Source organism: Tiliqua scincoides, chromosome 12 (assembly GCF_035046505.1).
Source record: "Tiliqua scincoides isolate rTilSci1 chromosome 12, rTilSci1.hap2, whole genome shotgun sequence".
NCBI lineage: Eukaryota > Metazoa > Chordata > Lepidosauria > Squamata > Scincidae > Tiliqua > Tiliqua scincoides.
Window position 1 is genome coordinate 5,609,552 of NC_089832.1, and position 21,371 is coordinate 5,630,922.

The following is a 21,371-nucleotide window of genomic DNA, read 5'->3' on the forward strand; positions in this document are numbered from 1 at the left end:
CATCTCCAGGAAGGACTTGGGAGGGCCGACTTTAAGCTAGTTGGGCCCTGCATCTAATGGCTCCCCTCACTAGGATGATCTACTCCAGTCTTGTATGCAGTTCTATATTATAATGTGCCTAGATCCATTTGGTTCATTAACTCGCATGCATTTTTTAAGCATACATTCTGACTGCTTTTCATTCTTCCACACAGTTATAAAGTCTATCATAAATGTTATTATATCTTTAAGATTCTACACACCTTGGCTGTGAACCTGGGGCCCTGCAAAAACATGTTTTCAATTGGGCCCCATAGCTCCTAAGGCCGGCCCTGGGATTGGGAAAAATGCTTCTCTCAAAGCCTGCTACCCCGCTGCCCGTCAACATTTCTAGACAATACTGAGCTAAATGATCTGACCTCAGTGCAAGGCAGCTTTAGACACAGCACCTCTGGAGACAAACAAGGAGCAAAGTGGAGGCATAACCTTTATGTGTTAACTTGTGGGTCTCCAGAGGAGCCTGGATTGTCGTTTTTGGAGACAGAATGCTGGGCTTTGTGAGCCTCGGTGTAATCCAGCCAGGCTTTTCTTTTAATTTTCTTCTTCTGAACTGCCTTCCCCGAGGAAGGAAGTAGGGCACTGAAGTACAGCCACTGCACACAGCTCTGAAAAGGCTTTACTCTGCCTTTGGGTGTAACTAGGTTAGCAGAACATGTATTGCTGCCTTATTAATATAAATAAATGTGTTACTGGAACAGGGGGGAATTGCTGTCTACCTATCAGTCGCTGCAGAGGTGGAACCGAACAGAATGCTGTCTCTCGGCTGCTTTTGGATGTGAAGAGATGCTGGCTTTGGCTGGGTTCCAAAAGTGTGTGTGTGTGTGTGTGTGTGTGTGTGTGTGTGTGTAAATTCACCTGGTTTAGCTAAATGTCAGTTTGGGTTTGCAGTCTCTGGCAACAGCAGGAGGCAGATTTTAATGCTGTACATATAGCACCCTTAATTATTGCTTTTTTGGTGCTAAACCAGCCATAAGGATTACAGAAGCCCTGCCTGCTGTTGCAGTGTCAATGATAAAAACACGGCATAATTGATTCAGTAACACTTTGCTGGAAAGGTTAAACTTGTAGTCTTTTAAAAAAAAAAATAAATCACTGTGTACTCTGATGTAAAATACAAGCTGTTCCTTTCTGTTACCCATAGTAGGGCAGCATACTTGGATTCTATAGATCAGGGGCTCTGGTTTTAGAGATAGTGTGTCTCTGGATGCCAGATGCAAGGAAGTGGCACCAGGATACAGGTATCTTGTTGCCTTGTGTGGCCCCAGAGGCATCCGGTGGGCCACCGTGAGATACAGGAAGTTGGACTAGATGGGCCTTTGGCCTGATCCTGCAGGGCACTTCTTAGGTTCTTAAGATATTTCCTTCATTGATCTATCTAGCTCAGTACTGTCTGCACTGGAGTTCTTGTATAGCTGGTTTGGGACCCAGGTGTGGGTTGATAAGTACTATCATTGCCATTTTAAGAAAATAAGAACAGCCCCACTGGATCAGGCCATAGGCCCATCTAGTCCAGCTTCCTGTATCTCACAGCAGCCCACCAAATGCCCCAGGGAGCACAACAGAGAACAAGAGACCTGCAAGGCTTCCTGGGAATTGTAGTTAAGAACATAAGAACAGCCCCACTGGATCAGGCCATAGGCCCATCTAGTCCAGCTTCCTGTATCTCACAGCAGCCCACCAAATGCCCCAGGGAGCACACCAGATAACAAGAGACCTGCATCCTGGTGTCCTCCTTTGCATCTGACATAGCCCATTTCTAAAATCAGGAGGTTGCGCATACACATCATGGCTTGTAACCCGTAATGGATTTTTCCTCCAGAAACTTGTCCAATCCCCTTTTAAAGGCATCTAGGCCAGATGCCGTCACCACATCCTGTGGCAAGGAGTTCCACAGACCAACCACACGCTGAATAAAGAAATATTTTCTTTTGTCTGTGCTAACCCTCCCAACACTCAATTTTAGTGGATGCCCCCTGGTTCTGGTGTTATGTGAGAGTGTAAAGAGCATCTCTCTATCCACTCTGTCCATCCCCTGCTTAATTTTGTATGTCTCAATCATGTCCCCACTCAGGCGTCTCTTTTCTAGGCTGAAGAGGCCCAAACGCCGTAGCCTTTCCTCATAGGGAAGGTGCTCCAGCCCAATAATCATTTTGGTTGCTCTCTTTTGCACCTTTTCCATCTCCACTAGGTCTTTTTTGAGATGTGGCAACCAGAACTGGACGCAATACTCCAGGTGTGGCCTTACCATCGATTTTTGTTTTGAGGCTGAGATCTTTGAACAGTTGCCAGGGCTACGGTGGATTTGGAAGGGTTGTTTTTGCCAAGCCTGCCAATCTTCAGTGTGCCCCCCTCCCCGTTTTCCCACCCACCACCTGCTCTGCCCTGTCATGGCACTCCATGTTCTTTTCCTTTGCCTGCCAAATGCTTTTCACTGGTGTGAACTACTCCCATATTCTTTTCCCATGTCCAAAATGGGAGCATCTTCAGTTCTTCATTTTCTGAATAATGAGTAAACTGGGTCAGAGATTCCTTACTTGAATTCTCATCAGCAGTGATGTTCCTCCAATTTTTCTTGCGGTTTGTAAAAAAATCAACAGTAGATCCCAGATGCTTCTGAAATTGAAGTATTTTTCTGCATAAACGTTCACACTCACCCAGGACAACATTATTATCTCCTTACTGCATACAAAGGCTGAGAAAACATTTGGGGAACCGTCTCTCGCCACATGAATCTTCCCACTCATTCCTTTCGACACTGGAAGCCTTGTTTCATGTTCCTCCTCCATCTGAAGTCCATTTAGGGGAAACACTCTATTATTTTATTTATTTTTTAAAAAATATATCTTGCCTTTCCAGTTTTTTTTTTTAACAGAACTGCACAAAATAGCTAACAATCTAAAAGCAATTATAATAAATATAACATGGTTTAAATGATTTTTTTAGACAGGCATTTCCATTGAGGTCCCAATCCTGTCCAACTTTCAACGCAGATGCGGCCATTCCACCAGGATGCACACTGCGTCCTGTGTTGGGGAGGGACAGTCACAGAGACCCCCTCGACATAAGGGAATGTTTGTTCGCTTGTCTCAGGGCTGCATTGTGGCTGCGTTGGTGTCACATAAGGTTGGACAGGATTGGGCCTTTAGTTGATGCCCTTTTTCATTTATTGCTCTCAGTTAGTTATGGGTTTCAGCCATCAGTTGTTTCTTTTAGTTTTTATTACTGCTTTGATTGTTTTACTGTTTTATAATTATTGATTAATATAGATTTATTTTATTAATTATGTTACTGCTTTTTTTGGTAAGCCTTCAGAGGCACAAATGTGGGATGAGAATTGCTTAATAAATTAGTTAAAATAATGGCATGCCTAAACACTTTCAGGAAACTTGCGGCTCAGTTGGCGTTTGAGCACACAGTTGGCCCAGTCAGGTGCTTATTGAGAATCTCTGCCCATCAGAAGTCCCACCTCGTCTGAATAACCACCCATAGTGCTGACAGCCACAGTGCAAGAGGCTTGCACTACAGTTGTGTTGGGCACCACATCTACAGGTGGGAGCAACCCTAGGAACCCCTGTATTGTTATGGACCATTGTGGGGCCCTGGGGTGTTATGGTGCACTCACAGGGGTTCTGTGAGATGTTCCCATTGGGCCCTTCTACCAGCTCTCCTGGATGTTGCCATCTTGGATTACTCAGGATTTCATGTGATTCAAGATGGTAGTGCCTGGCTGAGCCAGAGAGAAGAGGCTGTGGGGTGCTGTGAGCCCAGTAAGTTTGGGAACCATTGCTGTAGGGGGTACTTCCGCTGGCCAGTGGGGGAAGAGGGAGAAGCTGCTGGAGAAGATGGGAGGAGCTATTGTCTTTCACTCATCACCCGCCACCGTTAAGCTAGGGGGGCATGAGGGACACCATCTGCCATAGGGCACTTAGTGCAGGGTTCCAACAACCTGGCACCAGCACTGCTTGAACAGGGAACTTTCTTCTATCTCACACTACATGAAATTATTCTTCAGACACTAGATATACCCATGTGTGTTTGGTGGTCCGTCTATTCCCTCCCTCCCCCCCCCCCTTGGAAATGAGAGAAAACCTTTGCAGTTCATTTGTATCACTGTTACACTTGTGTGTGGGTGTTTTGTATATGAGCAGAAGGTTCAGCGAGATTGTCTAAGCAACTACATTGCTGAAGCTGCTGCATCAGGGAAAGGGGGTAGACCAGGGGTGCTCAATAGGTGGATCGCGAACTACCGGTAGATCGCGAGGCAAAATGAGTAGATCGCGGAGCCCTGTCTCTCCAAACTGTTAATATGTCAGTTTCGTCTAGTGACTAGACAAAACTGACATATTTAGCTGACACTAAACTGACACTGAAACGGACACTTTAGCTGCTCTTCAGGCATGCAGCAACAAAACTGATGAAACTGACTAGACTCCAGCAGGGGCTCCATACATTAAAGGGAGTGTCTGTCAGACGCTTCCTTCCCCCCTGGTAGATCTCCGGGCCTTGCTGGGTTTCAAAGTAGCTCTCGAGCCAAAAAAGTGTGAGCACCCCTGGGGTAGACTGTAGATGGACAATGAAATGATTCAGGACCAAAAAGGGCCTGGGGAATTAAAGTCATTGATGCAAGGTAGAGGTTTTGAGAATTCACTAGCATCATGTGCAATGGCAAACAAACAGAAATAATGTAAAAGTAGCAACAACAACAAAAATGCTGTTAATTTTATTTTTATTAATCAGTTGAATGTTTATACCACCTTTCAGCATTTATCTCCCAAGTGGTGTGCAGCATCTAAAATTTGACTTTCGTTTCTTTCTAGGATCCCGTTCTTCCCCATCTCTGTTTTCATGGTGTTAATAAGACATATTTGCAATACCCTGAGAGCCTGGACTAATGAATCTAAGGGATAGAACAGGTAATTTCTAATCTGATTATTTGGGCTTTGTGACTCACACATCTGGTCTCCCTCATCTGATGCTCCTCCCTTCATCTTGATAAGCACATTCATCATTAGATATGAATGCTAAGGCTTTGGCCTCCTCTATGCAGGAGAAAGGAAGGTTTAAGGATTGTGTTTGCTCACAAACTTTTCAGCACTGAGCCTTGTCTGCTTCCAGTCACCCCAGGGGTGTCCAAACTTTTTGGCAGGAGGGCCATATCATCTCTCTGACACTGTGCCAGGGGCCAAATTAATTTACATTTCAAATTTGAATAAATTTACATAAACAAATATATTAGAGATGGAACTTGTATGAATGAATGAAGGTCTTGCAATAGCTCAAGGCCTATAAATGTCCTTGCACAAAGCAAGGTTAACCTTTCCTTCATAAGAACATAAGAACAGCCCCACTGGATCAGGCCATAGGCCCATCTAGTCCAGCTTCCTGTATCTCACAGCGGCCCACCAAATGCCCCAAGGAGCACACCAGATAACAAGAGACCTCATCCTGGTGCCCTCCCTTGCATCTGGCATTCTGACATAACCCATTTCTAAAATCAGGAGGTTGCGCATACACATCATGGCTTGTACCCCATCATGGATTTTTCCTCCAGAAACTTGTCCAATCCCCTTTTAAAAGCATCTAGGCTAGACGCCAGCACCACATCCTGTGGCAAGGAGTTCCACAGACAGACCACACGCTGAGTAAAGAAATATTTTCTTTTGTCTGTCCTAACCCGCCCAACACTCAATTTTAGTGGATGTCCCCTGGTTCTGGTATTATGTGAGAGTGTAAAGAGCATCTCCCTATCCACTCTGTCCATCCCCTGCATAATTTTGTATGTCTCAATCATGTCCCCCCTCAGGCGTCTCTTTTCTAGGCTGAAGAGGCCCAAACGCCGTAGCCTTTCCTCATAAGGAAGGTGCCCCAGCCCCGTAATCATCTTAGTCGCTCTCTTTTGCACCTTTTCCCTTTCCACTATGTCTTTTTTGAGATGCGGCGACCAGAACTGGACACAATACTCCAGGTGTGGCCTTACCATTGATTTGTACAATGGCATTATAATACTAGCCGTTTTGTTCTCAATACCCTTCCTAATGATCCCAAGCATAGAATTGGCCTTCTTCACTGTTGCCACACGTTGGGTCGATACTTTCATCGACCTGTCCACCACCACCCCAAGATCTCTCTCCTGATCTGTCACAGACAGCTCAGAACCCATCAGCCTATATCTAAAGTTTTGATTTTTTGCCCCAATATGCATGACTTTACACTTACTGACATTGAAGCGCATCTGCCATTTTGCTGCCCATTCTGCCAGTCTGGAGAGATCCTTCTGGAGCTCCTCACAATCACTTCTGGTCTTCACCACTCGGAAAAGTTTGGTGTCGTCTGCAAACTTAGCCACTTCACTGCTCAACCCTGTCTCCAGGTCATTTATGAAGAGGTTGAAAAGCACCGGTCCCAGGACGATCCTTGGGGCACACCGCTTTTCACCTCTCTCCATTGTGAAAATTGCCCATTGACACCCACTCTCTGCTTCCTGGCCTCCAACCAGTTCTCAATCCATGAGAGGACCTGTCCTCTAATTCCCTGACTGTGTAGTTTTTTCAGTAGCCTTTGGTGAGGGACTGTGTCAAACGCCTTCTGAAAGTCCAGCTATATAATGTCCACGGGTTCTCCCGCATCCACATGCCTGTTGACCTTTTCAAAGAATTCTATAAGGTTGGTGAGGCAAGACTTACCCTTACAGAAGCCATGCTGACTCTCCCTCAGCAAGGCCTGTTCGTCTATGTGTTTTGAGATCCTATTTTTGATGAGGCATTCCACCATCTTACCCGGTATGGATGTTAGGCTGACCGGCCTATAGTTTCCCGGGTCCCCCCTCTTTCCCTTTTTAAAGATAGGCGTGACATTTGCTATCCTCCAATCTTCTGTTTTGAGGGACAAGTTGCATACCTTAGTCAAGAGATCTGCAACTTCATTCTTCAATCACATCTGCATCACATCTTCACATCACAAACTTCACATCTGCATCACAGATGTGAAACAGCAAGCAGTGGAGGGACCACTTGTCCCACAGCTCATGCAAGAGGTCAAACAGTCATCTTTACACTGAGAGCAGTTGTGTCAGGCCAGCATGGGCTCCAGCAAGTCTCCAGAGAGCCACATGCTCATTGGAGACTGGGGGCTCCCCACGGGCCAGATTGTGAGTCCCTGAGGGCTGCAAGTGCCCCTCGGGCCGGGGTTTGGGCACCCTTGCCCTAGATGCATGGTGAAATCCATCTTGTACCTCCCAGAAGCTAATCTAATCAAATTTGCATAAAAATTATTTAAAAAGCTACACTCTTTTTCAAGATGCATATAAGTGCAGATTTTGAGGATTTTTCCAGCATGTTCAGGTGGTCTTAACCTGGGGGGTCCATGGACAGGCTTCAGGGGTTTCAAAACCAGCTGCAAAAATATTTTGTGCGTATGAATTTATGTGCATTTTTCTGGACAGGGGTCCACAGCTTTTATCAGATTCTCAAAGGGATCTGTGACCAAAAAAAGGTTAACAACCACTGCTTTAGTTTGTCCTAGCTAGTGGACTGTGGATCACAAAGATTTGGTTACTATAAATTTGTTAGCCTTTAAAGTGCCATAAGGTGTCTTTATTGCTTTTGCTGGGTGAGACTAGCACAGCTCCCCTTCTAAAAACAGTAAAGGCAGCATCCTGCTTTGGGGTTTTTTTTTCCTCTAATGGACAAACATCAGCTACCTTTAACTTTTATATGTGACAATTGTGTTTGTCACGTATAATGTAAAACTGGGCTAGTTCTCTGGAACTAGAGGCAGTTTGAAACCGAGTAGGAAGCAGAAAGTCTTTGGGACTACTTTGCAGATATACCCCTCTCTCTTTCTCTCTCTATGTGTTTGTTAACCCTACATGCATTTAGGATCTCTGATTGACCAGGATTCACAAGAATGTTACCTTGGTGGTTAAAGACATATAATGCTCACGTCTTTAACTACCATGGTACACATTCTTGTGAATCCCTTTTGGTTTGATGTAGTTCCACTTTGTGCTACGTACATAGCTGTTAAGCCATTTCTGCCCAAAGTTGCTTATATGCATCAGGGATCAAATGTGTGCACCTGTGGGCTTGGCAGAAATGGGTTAAATCATCTGAGGTTATGGTTGCCATGCAGCAGAAAATGTTTGGTTGCACGCACCCAAAAATGCTCCGGGGGCACCAGGTGTGGTTCTGTGGACTCATCAGTGAAAATGCCTGTGAGCTCCCGGGATTCTGATTGGATTATTACAGTCCATGGCAGGGGCATACTCCAGTGGGAAAGTTCATGATTAGCCTTGGTGGAATTTTTTCAAGGGAAGCATCTCCCTTAGAAGTGCAGCTGTTGGTGAAATAAAAAGGGAGTGGAACTGGATTGTGTCTGCCCCAGCCCATCTGGTAAATCCAGCACGTGATTTCTCATAATCAAACTGGACTAATGAATCAATGCAAATCACCAATTAAGAAATCATTTTTCCCCTAGTTGTACTAAAGAGTTCCTTTACATTCAGAACAAGGAAATCCATGTTCCATTCTCATTGCCTTTCTTTTCTATGTAAATGTACAAAGGTTATGTGCAAGATTTTTCCTTAGGATATACAAAAAGGTAAATCTTCCTTCATCTAACATTCTAGCTTTCTATTGATTTATTTAAAAGATTTATATACCACTTTTCCCAAGCTCAAAGCAATATACTACGTTTTATATAATCCATATTTACTAGCCTGTTCACTTTCTGCCCCTAAGATGGTTTGCCGTCCTCGCAGCATTTGAAATCTTGGGTAGAAGGAGGTTAATAGCAGAGAATAGAATTGACCTTGAATCCAATCTAAAAACCAGTTCGAAGAGTTCCCTCCCCTCTCCAGTGAACCAGAACTGAACCCCTAAACCAGTGATTTTCAACCTTTTTCATCTCATAGCACACTGACAAGGTATTAAAATTGTCAAGGCACACCATCAGTTTTTTGACAATTGACAAGGCACACCATACTGTTGGTTGGGGATTCACTTCCCCCGATGGCCCTACTAATAAATGATTCTCCCCCAAACTCCCGTGGCACACCTGCAGACCATTCACGGCACACCAGTGTGCCACATGTGGTTGAAGATGGCTACCCTAAACACAAAAGCAGTAACCGGTTCAGCGCAAATGGTTTTCAATATTATGGTTCATGTCCCGTCCCGTCCCCCCAGGTTGCTTTTAATCATGATGTATTTTGCTTTGGGGGGGGAAGCAACAACCTTAAAAACATTTTTTTTAATTTGTGTTCCATCTTTTCCAGTGGTTGTTGCTGGTGTCTCTCCTGCCATCTTTCTTTTAGAGTGTGAGCCCTTTGGGGGCAGGGAACCAATTACTGACCTATTTCACTACGTAAACAGCTTTGCTTAACTACTTTTAGTTGGAAAGCGTTATATAAATATTCTCAATAACGTTTTTCTTGAATTAAATAGTAATGAATAGACTCATTTTATAGGGTTGAATTGCCAGCATAAGAGTTTAGGAGTGGACCTCAACAAGTGGGAAACCCTGGCCTCTGAGCAGCCCGCTTGGAGGCAGGCTGTGCAGCATGGCCTTTCCCAGTTTGAAGAGACACTTGGCCAACAGTCTGAGGCTAAGAGGCAAAGAAGGAAGGCCCATAGCCAGGGAGACAGACCAGGGACAGACTGCACTTGCTCCCGGTGTGGAAGGGATTGTCACTCCCGAATTGGCCTTTTCAGCCACACTAGACGCTGTTCCAGAACCACCTTTCAGAGTGCGATACCAGAGTCTTTCGAGACTGAAGGTTGCCAACATGTAAGAGTTTGGTATTATTCTTCATGAAATGTGCCTAGAGCTTTTCGGAGTGTTTGATCTGGCCTGGCTACCAAACCATGCAGTTCCCTGGCCTATGGCTTTTCATCCAAGAGAAATCTTCCCCTGCCTCTTGTCTTTTACCACGGAGTACAAAGCATGGCAGCGGTGGTGCTTACCAGGCTTGCCTGCCTGTGTGACATTGCATTGACTCACCCTACCACACCCTCCATCAAAGAGAAAACCTGAAGGAGGGATGTCCTTCCTCCTCCTAGGTAACCTTCCTTGTATGAGGCTGTTGACAGACAGAGGCACTTCCCTCTGCTCTTGATACTGGCTTAGAAGGATTTCTCACTCAGTGGCTATCTTGGTCAACTCACTCATCAATATCAATGTACGGCACTGAAGTTGAAGAATGAATTAGACTAAAGAAAATCTGTTCTTAATGTTATTATCGATTCTTTTTTTTTTTTTTACTCCATCTTGAGCCTGGGTGGGGCAGGCTGGCAGTCTTAATACATTAACACTTAGGCACAGCATTGCTGCCAGGTTTCTCAACTGCTTGCAGTGTTTCCGGAGGCAGAGGGAAATAACCATTGTCTTTACTTGCATTCCAGAACTCTGTATTGCGTAAACGAGCTGATGGACGAAGATGAGAAGGACAGGGCAAAGAGGTATGGATGGAGCTCCACAGCACCCAAAGTGGGGCCTGTGGGCAGTCTTCCCCATGCGTGGGAAAAGGTGACAGTGGTAACTACTGCTTCCGAGGACAATGGCCACTGACATGAAAGAAAGAAGGATGTAAGAGCCATTTGCTCTTCCTCACTGGAGGTTTTCAGGCTGTCAGGGATGCTGTAGCAGTTGACCTACAATGAGTGGGGGATTGGAGTAGGTGACTCTCAGGGTTCCTTTTAACTCTAACGTGTTACGATGCTGCATTTCTGTAGCACAACAGGTTGCATAGCATGCAGGATTAATGTTCATTGTGCTTACCAAGGGTGACTGAGGATGAAACTATCAGTAATTGTTAGCCCAAATGATTGCTGGGTGCAACCTGTACGACTGGGAATGAATGACTGGGGAGGTGTATCATCTTTCTCTGGAATTGCCGGTGTTGATCTCTGGATTCAAAAGATCTTTGTCTCTGTACCTAAGAAGAATCCTGCTGGTTCAGATCCAGAGTGATCATCTATCACCCTGCTTCCAGCAGAGGCCAACCTAGTGGCGCTATGAAACTCACAATCAGGGCATGAAGGCAGTAATCGTTCTGTCCTGCTGACTGTACCCAGCATCTGGCATTCAGAGGCAGACTGTCCCTGAACATGGAGGTTCTGTTGATCTCTTGTGGCTGTTTCTAAACCACTTGGATAGTTTTTAGCTATTATTCTTTTGTTGCCTTTAACGCATTTTGTGTTTCGATGGGCTAGGGCATCGCGTAACAAGTCAGAGAAGAAAAGAAGAGACCAGTTCAATGTCCTCATTAAGGAGCTATGCACCATGCTGCAAGGCCATGGCCACCCCCTCAAGATGGACAAGTCCACAATACTGCAAAGGACCATCGACTTCTTACAGAAACAGAAAGGTAGGGGAGAAGATTGGGGCAGGGCCATATCTGACTGCTCGAGCACATACTGTGCTGTGACTGCCTTTAAATCCATCCTAAAAACACAGGGTGAAAACAAAACTAGAACAGGGCAGAACTGAGGATGGACTGTAGTAGCCTATAGAATTCAATGGAATAATGTACTTTGGATGCAGGTAGAGCTGGGAAAACATCCTTTCTGAAACATTGGAGAACTGTTAACCAGTACTGTGTCAGATGGACTAATGGTCTATCTCTGGATAAGGAAGCGTCTTATGGAGGCCCCATCTCATTTTGCCCCTTTTAAGTGTGCTACCAGTCCCTTGCATCTGGAATTCAGGTATAGCCTACTTCTTGGACCAGTAAATTGCATTTACCCATCATGGTTTGTATCCTGTGATGGATTTTCCCTCTATAAATCTGTCCAATCCCTTTTTAAAGGCACCTAGGCTAGATACCATCGCCACATCTAGTGGCAAGGGGTTCCACAGGGGTTCCACAACCACTTTTTATGAGGTGAGGGAGCCTAAAAAAAAAGACACCCAAGCAGGAGTTGTGTGTTCTAGTTCTGGAGGGGGTAGAGAGAGAGAGAGAGAGAGAGAGAGAGAGAGCACACTTTGTACAAAGAAAATGTCTTTTCTTAAACAAGAAAAGGTACTTGAAATGGCAAGGCATTAGTGGAAGGGGAAGAATCACCTTGTTCTTTTTGATTTTTTTTGTTTTAAAAAAGCAAAACTTTTAGAAGAGGTACGTGTGGTAGAGCAGGTAAGTGCTCCTGCATTATCAAACTTTCAAAAATGTTTTTAAAAAGTTACAGGAAGCTGTCTGACCAATGCTTGGTTCTGTTTGCAAGCTGGCAACTCTCCAGGTGCTCGAATGGGAGATTTCTTTCATTTAGAAATGTCAGGGATTCATTCTGGGATCTTCTGTATGCAAGGTGCTGACCCCTTCCCAAAATACATGGGCATCAGGGAAGAGGGTGTTTGCTTCATCACCAGTGATCTCATGCACATAAACAGCTTGGCAAACTTCAGTGCCCTTAAGCATAACTGCCTGCCCAAATTGCTGGCTGGGTTGGGAACCGTGGACCTCAGTCAAATGCGCAGAAATCTGTCTGTGCTCCATGGCTTTCAAGAGAAGTGCATGTTGATGAGCATTCAAATACACTCCCCCATCAACAGTCTTACCCACTGAATTATAAGAATATAAGAAGAGTCCCGCTGAATCAGGCGAAAGGCCCATCTAGTCTAGCTTCCTGTATCTCACAGCGGTCACCAAATGCTTCAGGGAGCACACAAGACAACAAGACACAACCTGCATCCTGGTGCCCTGCATCTGGCAATCTGAGGTAGCCTACTTCTAAAATCAGGAGCTTGCACATACCTACCATGACTTGTAACCCATAATGAACTTTTCCTCCAGAAATTTGTCCAGTCCCCTCTTAAAGGCATCCAGGCAAGATGCCATCCCTACTCCTGTGGCAAGGAGTTCCACAGACCAATCACACACTGGGTAAAGAAATATTTTCTGTCCTAACATTTTAATATTTTATTTATATGCTGCTAAATTTAGATTGGGGCATCAGCAAAATTGTTAGAATGAAGATGACCTCTAAAGCAGGGGTTCACAAAACTTTGTTATTTGAACCCCCCCCCAAATAATAGTCCCCCCTAAATGTATGTGCTCGGCTTCCGTAGTTTCGAGTATCTGTGGCGCAAAGGCGAAGCTGTTTGGAGGGCTTATGTGGAGCAACAGTAAGTACATGGACAGATAGTCCATGGCTATCTGCAGTTTTGGGTATCCGTGGTAGCCGCAAGAACGTATCCCCCGCTGATACAGGGGGCTGACTGAACATAAATTCACATGGCTTTCCTATATTTCAGCTAGTTGTGCCCACTTTGAGAATAAGACAGTTCATTGGCCCATCTAGCTCAGTATTGATGGACTTTCTGGCAGTGGCTTTCTGACATTTCAGACAGGGGTTGTCCCCCGCCCAACCTGGAGATTTCAGGGCTTGAACACTGTTTTTCAGACCCCCTTCCAAGCTGCTTCTGACCTCCGTTGAGAGGCATAACCCACACAAAGAACCCCTGCTCTAGTGGATTGCCTCCAGGCACTTTCTAGATATATGTTCTGTATCTGTAGGCGAAACACAGCAGCTATCTCCTAGAACAGAGATTTTGGTGGGTCGTGAAACTGACAAGGCAGATTAGGCTATGTGCATCAAGGGTTAAACAAGCTGCTACGGGGGGGGGGAGCACTGATGCCCCATCACCATTATAGCATCTATAAGTCAGGCAGCAGGCTATGTATCAAAGATTAAACAAGTTTCTACTTGGGGGGGAGAGTACTGCTGTGCAATCACCATTATAGCTCCATATATACACTCCTTGCATTCATAAATCAGGTTGCAGCAGCCTTTAGGGCCAGGGGAATGCAACAACACCAGAATGGACTTGATCTGATGAACGCGGAGCTCAGCAAACACTCCAGAAGGCAGCCCCCCACTATAGTAAAAAGGAGAAACAGAGGCCTGAGTAGATGGTAAAGTGAAACAGTTTTTTCTGGTATGTAAAACTTGGTGGCTCCCAAAAGAGTGTCATTTTAAAAAGTGGGACCTGGCGCTAAAAGGTTTGGGAACCACTGCCCTAGAACAGCAGTATATCTCAGTTTGATTCTCACACTTATATCTGCTGTATTTCTCTTTCTCTTTTCTCTTTCAGAAATCACAGCACAGACAGAAGCCTGTGAGATTAGACAAGACTGGAAGCCTTCATTCCTTAGCAATGAGGAGTTCACCCAGTTGATGTTAGAGGTAAGATAGGAGTGTGAGGTAAAGGGTGGAGTGACAGGCAAAAATGCCTCGTGCCATTCGCCACTAGACTCTTCAACCCACTTCCTTCTAGAAGGTGTTAGGAAGGCTCCGTCCTGTTTGACCCAGACAGTCTTTTGCCAACAGCACTGCAAATCCGTGACAGCCTGGCCTAAATTTCATAGTTCAGCCGCTCTGTGAAAATGGGCATGAATCCATGTCAGAGCATTAGGTAGCTACATGCCAGTTGGCTGAAGACAGAGAAATAAGATTTGGAGATTGACTCACCTTCCCTTCTCAATCCCAAAGCCTGGCTGAATTTCCTTGTTGTAGCAGTGCATATAAATTCTGTACAGCCCTATTTTCTGCTGTAGTTTTGCGTGATCTTTGATTCCCAGCTTCCTGCACTGTGTGCCTGGGGATTGGAAGCTCATGAATTCTGTACTTGATGTCCCTAAATTAGACATCCTTCTGCATTCACTTACCTTCTCTCAGTCAGTCCTCTTTATATGCGAATTGACTTATCTGCAAGGACCCTGCAGGACCTTCAGAATGATGCCTGTGACAAGCATAGACCCCTTTGAAATGGCCAATGGAAGCTTCCACTGGTAATTTTAATGGGGTCTGCACTGGTTGCTGTGCCGTTCTGAAGGTCCTGCAGCCTCTGGAAGGTCTCTGTAACATTCAGAGACCTTCTGGCACTTCCTGCTGCAGTCTGCTGGCTTCCTAGAGGGTCTCTGCTGGATTCTTCTGACGGCAGGGAAGGTACCCCTACCTTCCCTAGGATACCTCTTGTACCTAACCCCATTGATTCAATAGGATAAATGGTTCGTTGGCTGCAAATTCGCTGTCCACTAGGCTTTCCAGAAATCTAACCCTAGTGGATAATGAGAGCTGTCTGAATCATCCCATTCAGAACATCCTAGGACAGGACTTTAATGGGAAAGAAAAACCCTGCACATTTTTAGAGGTGTGTGTGTGTGTCTTTCAGTTTATTTTGCAAACCAGAAATAGGATTGCATGTTAAAGCAAGATCTCTCATCCTTTGCAGACAATTCTCTGCTTCTGTTTTCACCACCAGGGTTTAAGGGTATGCGGTGTCCTGTTTATTTCCTTCTCATATAGAAGCGATGACTCACCTTTGGGAAAGTCTGTTTATCCCCATCTCCAAAGGCCTCTTGCTGAACAAGTCAGTCCCTTGCAGCTTAATCAAAACAGGCTCCTGCCTGAGCAGAGGCAGGCTCTGAACAGACTTGGGCTACAGTCCTGTACGCACATACTTACATGGAACTCAGTAGGGCTTACTTCTGAGTAGACAGGCAGAAGATTGCAGGTGATTATTTCACATTAAAAAAAATAGTAGTGAAAACTTCTTGGTTTGGAGATTCTTCCTGGCACTTTTTATTAGTGCTCTCGTCATTGTCTCTGTACTTGGATCACAGGCAAAGTCAGTGAGTGGGCAGAAAAATTTGTGGACTAGGGAAGGAATGCTGGATGCCTGCTTCCCAGCTACTCCTCTTGGCTCCCTGCCTGACCAGATAACAATGTTGAAGAACAGCACAGTTGTCACCTTGAGAAGGTGTCACTATTCACATTGCGCCTGACAAAAATTGCAAGCTCTTGCTGTACTGTTAACTGCTGCTTGAGCCATGGACTAGGAAGGAAAGAAGAAAATTCGTCAACTTGGATTGAATACAAGAAACCAAAAACTTTTGTGGAGGTTTGTCATAAACTCCCAGGGTTTTGGGGTGCTCAGAGTTCTTGGTTCTTGAACCCTAGAGCCCTCAAGGACCCCTGTTCGGCAGTACTGCTACCACCCTGTATGTGCCAGTGTCTTAGTCCAGGGACACTGAGACCCTCTAGGCTTAATTCTATCCCTTGCAGGCACTGAGCACTTCTTTAATTAAAGCCTCAGTCCTCAAGTTACTAGTCCTCAATGAGTATTTGGTAGCTTGCTGAACGGCTAGGCAGGATTCTGAACCTTTGTCCCCAACAGACAATGCAACAACTTAGTAAAAGGATTTTTACTTTATTAAATACATAGGGTTACATAAATTACAAAAGGCAGCAAATGCTAGAGGCATAAAACTTCTAGGAAACATATCAGCATTAAAATAACAAAGCTAACTGGCTATCTCTATTACCCCCTAACTCTCACCTGGGTCAGCTTTCTTTTGTAGATCTTTCCTCCAAGTTAGGAGGCCACATGGCCCTGACCCTGGCTCCCTGCAGGATGTTGCACCCACAACCTTTTCCACCTAGAGACAAAGACCCAGACACACCCCTTGGGCTTTGTTCTTATACTTCTCATGCTAACAGGTCTGAGGTGACACTGTACTCATTTAAACTGTCCAATCAGAGCGCTTGGGGACAGAATCTTCCGGAAGTGGGGCTGGATGCTAGCCCTCTCAGCTCTCCCCTCCCCACTGGAGGTCCATGGGTGCCTTTCTGTCTGCGTAGGTGCTACATTAGCACCTCCCATTGAGTTGTAAATTCCTTGCAGCTAGGAACTGCAAGCCACTTCTCTGTTGCTTGGTTCAGGCTTTACATGCTACTAGGCCTAAAAGGTACATATTCATGACAAGGTTGCCCTGCTGTGCTGTGTCAGATGCCCCTGCTGGGAGTTTGGGTGGGAGGGTTTTTTTAATCCCAGAAAATTGAAAGAAGCTGATGGGGCCAAAGCCATTTGAGAGGGTCAGCAAGTTGAATGCTCAAATAGCTGAGGAATAAATTGCTAAAATACAATTAATGCCCACTCTATTGCTTTTTGTTTGCTTTTTGGCTTTGTTTCAAGATTTTGTGTTGCAGGTGAACCTTTGTCATTCTCTATAAGTAACCTGAACGTATATTTGTTGCGTCTCCTAACAGGCTAATATGCCCAAGCAAGATGGGAAAAGTCTGCCACACACCAACTGAACTTAGAAGCCTGTGCAAACATAACAGTACATAATGTTCTCTTTGGTTTATGTTTATTCAAACATCTAATTATCCAAATTGCGGTGTGTGCGTGTATGTGTGTAATTTTCCAAAGGTGCTTTTGATAAATAACATTGTACAGTAACTATTGTGTACATTTGCCGAAAGGAAATGAAACAGAGAAACAAACTGTCTGTAGGGGTTTATGTATGGCAGTTTAACCATAATTTCTTGCTTCCCATTATCTTACATAAAAACCAGTCTATACCAAACCATTGAAAATACCATTGATTTGTCCAATGTTCATTTAAAAAGTGATATTTCATACGTTCTTTTTTTGACAGGCATTAGATGGATTTCTGATTGCACTTACCACTGATGGGATTATTATTTATGTATCTGATACTGTCTCTTCTCTTCTTGGGCATTTACCGGTAAGTTCTAACAACATAATTTTTCTGAACATCTTGTTTTAATCCATATGAGTGACTGTATGTTTTTTTTTTATTCTGCCTTTCATCCAAGGCTCTCAGGGTGATATCCATGCCTCCCTCCATTTTATTTTGAGGGTAGATTAGGCTGAAAGGGGTAGATTGATGCAAGCCATGTCTGTAAATCAAGGAACCAGTGTATTGGGGTCAGCCTGGCCAGATGCACCCCCTGATAGGCCTTGGATGAAAGGCTTGGATGGGCCATACCTGATGAATGTGTAAGGCAGCAATTTTCAGTTGGTGTGTCACAAAAGGTCCTCAGGTGTGCCGCAGGAATTTGGAGCACAGTGGTTGAAAACCACTGAAAAACTCTCCTGGGTTCTGTGACTCTGTTTCTAGGTCAACTGTTTCTAGTAACAAATTGTCTAACCCTCTTCCGCCACTGGTTCTGCCAGTGGAGAAAGAGTGACAATTTGTTACTATGGGCAATTGCCCTAGAAACAGTCACAGAACCCCAAAGAGTCTCCTGGAAGACAGAAGTGACATCACAAGAGACGAAGACCGTAGAGAAGACCCTAGAGGTCAGTTTGTCATGAGAAGAAAAACATTGAAAATCGCTGGATATAAGGTTCCGACGCATTCTCGGCATCACCTGGCAGGACAAAGTTTCAAACAACACAGTCCTGGAATGTGCTGGAATTCCTAGCATGTATGCACTGCTGAAACAGAGACGCCTGCGTTGGCTCGGTCATGTCGTGAGAATGGATGATGGCCGGATCCCAAAGGATCTCCTCTATGGAGAACTCGTGCAAGGAAAGCGCCCTACAGGTAGACCACAGCTGCGATACAAGGACATCTGCAAGAGGGATCTGAAGGCCTTAGGATTGGACCTCAACAAGTGGGAAACCCTGGCCTCTGAGCGGCCCGCTTGGAGGCAGGCTGTGCAGCATGGCCTTTCCCAGTTTGAAGAGACACTTGGCCAACAGTCTGAGGCAAAGAGGCAAAGAAGGAAGGCCCATAGCCAGGGAGACAGACCAGGGACAGACTGCACTTGCTCCCAGTGTGGAAGGGATTGTCACTCCCGAATTGGCCTTTTCAGCCACACTAGACGCTGTTCCAGAACCACCTTTCAGAGCGCGATACCATAGTCTTTCGAGACTGAAGGTTGCCAACATAGCAAGGTATCCACTGGCTAGTGTGAACATGTAAGATCTCTGTCATCATAGCAGGGCTTAATGCCACCTCTCTGTAGGCGTCTGTGTTTTGTTTCTCTCACCCAAAGCGTATGGTCGAATTTCTCTAATTGTGATTTGGAATGTGCTCTTTTGCCGAAGGAGTACAGATGGTTTGACTGTCTTTTGTAGCTCCATGCAACTGTCGGTTTGCAAGAGTGCTTTTTAAGGGCTCTGCTTTTATATGCTGGGGTACTACAGTGGCCAAACAGCCCACGGTCTTGCACCAGTGAGATCCCTCCTCAGTTCATTCTTAGGACGAAATGGGTAAAAATAGCCATGGGGGAAAGCCCCCCCCCAATCTGGATGGTGGTGGTGGGGAGGACAAAAGGTTAAATTCCCCTATACTGCAGTCCCAATCTGGATCTGTACCCCTTGTCACTGACATTGAGTAAAGAAAATTTAGGTCCATCAGGTCGGAGACAACTGGCCTCCACGCCCTTCTGGCCATTTCCCTGAACTAGCTGACCAGTGGCAGAACTAGCTGACCAAGTTGGCCGAAAGGCTGATGCTGTTGCTGGTCATCTTACACCCCTTCAGGCCCCTACATCTTCGCAGGACCTCTATAGCAGGGGTGGCCGAACTTGCTTAACGTAAAAGCCACATAATGATATACTTCAGATGTTTGAGAACCACAAGAGAGATACTTATGAGCCAGAATATTTAAGATACTATTAAATAAGTTTACTCACAATGAACATTAAACTTTTGTTTTAATCCTGTGGATTCTCAGTTTATAACCTGTAAATCATTATAAAAGCTTGAACATTTTTTTTTTAATTTACCTTTAATATTAACTGTGGTGCAAAAAGGAGCTCAGACGGCGTATTTCCAAAAGCTGCACATTATATGCCAAAGAGCCACATGTGGCTTGCTGACCACAGTGTGACCACCCCAGTTTACGAGATGTTCCCGAATTGGGAGGGCAGGAGAAGCTGCTTCTGTGCAAGTCTGGGAGAATCATGCTGGAGCTGCCACCCCCTCCAGTGGCCTATGGGGAGAGTGGAATGAGCAACCATGCAAATCTCTTGGCCAGCAGGTTCCAAGCGATGGCCCGTGGGTCAGTTCTTATGTCACAAAAAAGGCTTCCCCATGCTGCATGGTGGTTACTGTTCTGTGCTGCAGTGCCTTATCTTTCCAGCCGATCACTGCAGAAAGTCATGCCAGTTAGATGCTTCCTTCCAGAAATCAGGGAGCAGAGCCTGCTGGGGTGACAGACAGCAAAAGTGGCTTTCCTGGTGGGGCTATCTAAAGTAATTGGCTGAGAAGATAAGATGCTGTGGTGTGGAGTAGTAAGCACCTCGCTGCATGGGGAAGTCTTTTTTCATGACACAGCAGTCCTGTGGTTTGAAGACTGCTGCTCTTGGCCAAGAGGCTTGCACACTTTCTCCCATCCCCTGCTAACTCCTCTTTCTCCTTCTCTCTGAGGGTAGGAAGGTGAGAGACCGCCCCTGCATTCCGCTTGCCATAACATTTGGTTAGGTCAAATACTACATGAGGACTCACCTTTCCTGCCCTGTCACGGAATCAGGACTGATGACTCACTGAACCACATACGTAGTTTGGCCCTCAGTCTCCGTCCTTTGCAAAAGACGAAGTTTTCCCATCTATTGGTCAGATGTGTTCTAACCATGGAACAGTCGAGCAGTGAGGGGACCAGTTGTTGCATGCACATGGGTGTGAACAAGCTATTCTGTGTGTCTGTAATGGTTTTGACACCCCTACTGTCGAACATGACAAAGTGTTATTTTGCATCAGTCAGATTTGGTGGACCAAAATATATTAAACTTCCTGCCTGAGCGTGAACAGAGCGACGTGTACAAGCTGCTTTCTCCGCACATACTGATGACAAACTCTGTGGCAGCAGATTTCCTAAACAGTGAGTATCACTTAGGGGAAGGAGAAGGTGTTGGCAAGCAGTGAGGGGTGGGGGAATGTCCCTTATGCTTGGAACATCCTTCCAATACCCTTGTGGGATGTGTCCTCTCTTGTTTCCTTCCAATCCCATTTCCAAACCCACCTTTTCCATGTAGCTTTTGACATCATGGCTTGCACTGCAATCCTATGCATGTTTACTAAGAAATGTCCCACTGTGCTCAGTGGATATGTGCGCATAGGAGTGCAGCTTTAGTCCTTTCCCACCACCGTAACTTCCCTGTTTGCTCCTGCTTCCACCTTCTTCTCTTTACTTTGGTCAAGAGCTGAACTGCAAGCCCCTCAGGGCAGGGAACTTGTCTTTGCATACTAAAATCACCAAGCATATGGTGGTGGTGGGGAAGTTGAAATATAAATGCATTAAATAAATAATAAATATTGATGGTGGTATATAAATCAGTAAATAATAACTTGTGAATTTTTTTAAAAATAATCCCATCCCAAGAAAACTAACCAAAGTGGTACTTAATGCTGGAATTTCTAAAACATTCTCTCCTCCCCCTCTTTTTCAGCTGAAAAACAAATAGAATTTTGTTGTCATTTGGCCCGAGGAAACTTGGATCCGAATGAACCCACTACATACGAATATGTGAAATTTGTAGTGGATTTCAAATATTTTACTCATGGTGAGCTGCTGTTTA

The 21,371-nt window shown here is 45.1% G+C and overlaps 1 protein-coding gene across 2 annotated transcripts in view; it reads left to right on the forward strand.

Moving 5' to 3' along the window:
* PASD1 (PAS domain containing repressor 1) overlaps window positions 1-21,371 on the forward strand; it is a 96,722-nt gene that overhangs the window by 32,495 nt on the left and 42,856 nt on the right. The window contains exons 2-8 of one of the 2 annotated variants that reach the window (XM_066640133.1): window positions 4,857-4,952; window positions 10,440-10,496; window positions 11,250-11,404; window positions 14,128-14,219; window positions 17,477-17,566; window positions 20,554-20,674; window positions 21,243-21,356. In XM_066640133.1, coding sequence (XP_066496230.1) covers window positions 10,465-10,496; window positions 11,250-11,404; window positions 14,128-14,219; window positions 17,477-17,566; window positions 20,554-20,674; window positions 21,243-21,356 — 604 coding nt within the window. In that variant the 5' untranslated portion in view covers window positions 4,857-4,952; window positions 10,440-10,464. Of the gene's footprint in view, window positions 1-4,856; window positions 4,953-10,439; window positions 10,497-11,249; window positions 11,405-14,127; window positions 14,220-17,476; window positions 17,567-20,553; window positions 20,675-21,242; window positions 21,357-21,371 lie in introns of those variants that run through there. The other variant, XM_066640134.1, reaches the window with a different exon arrangement.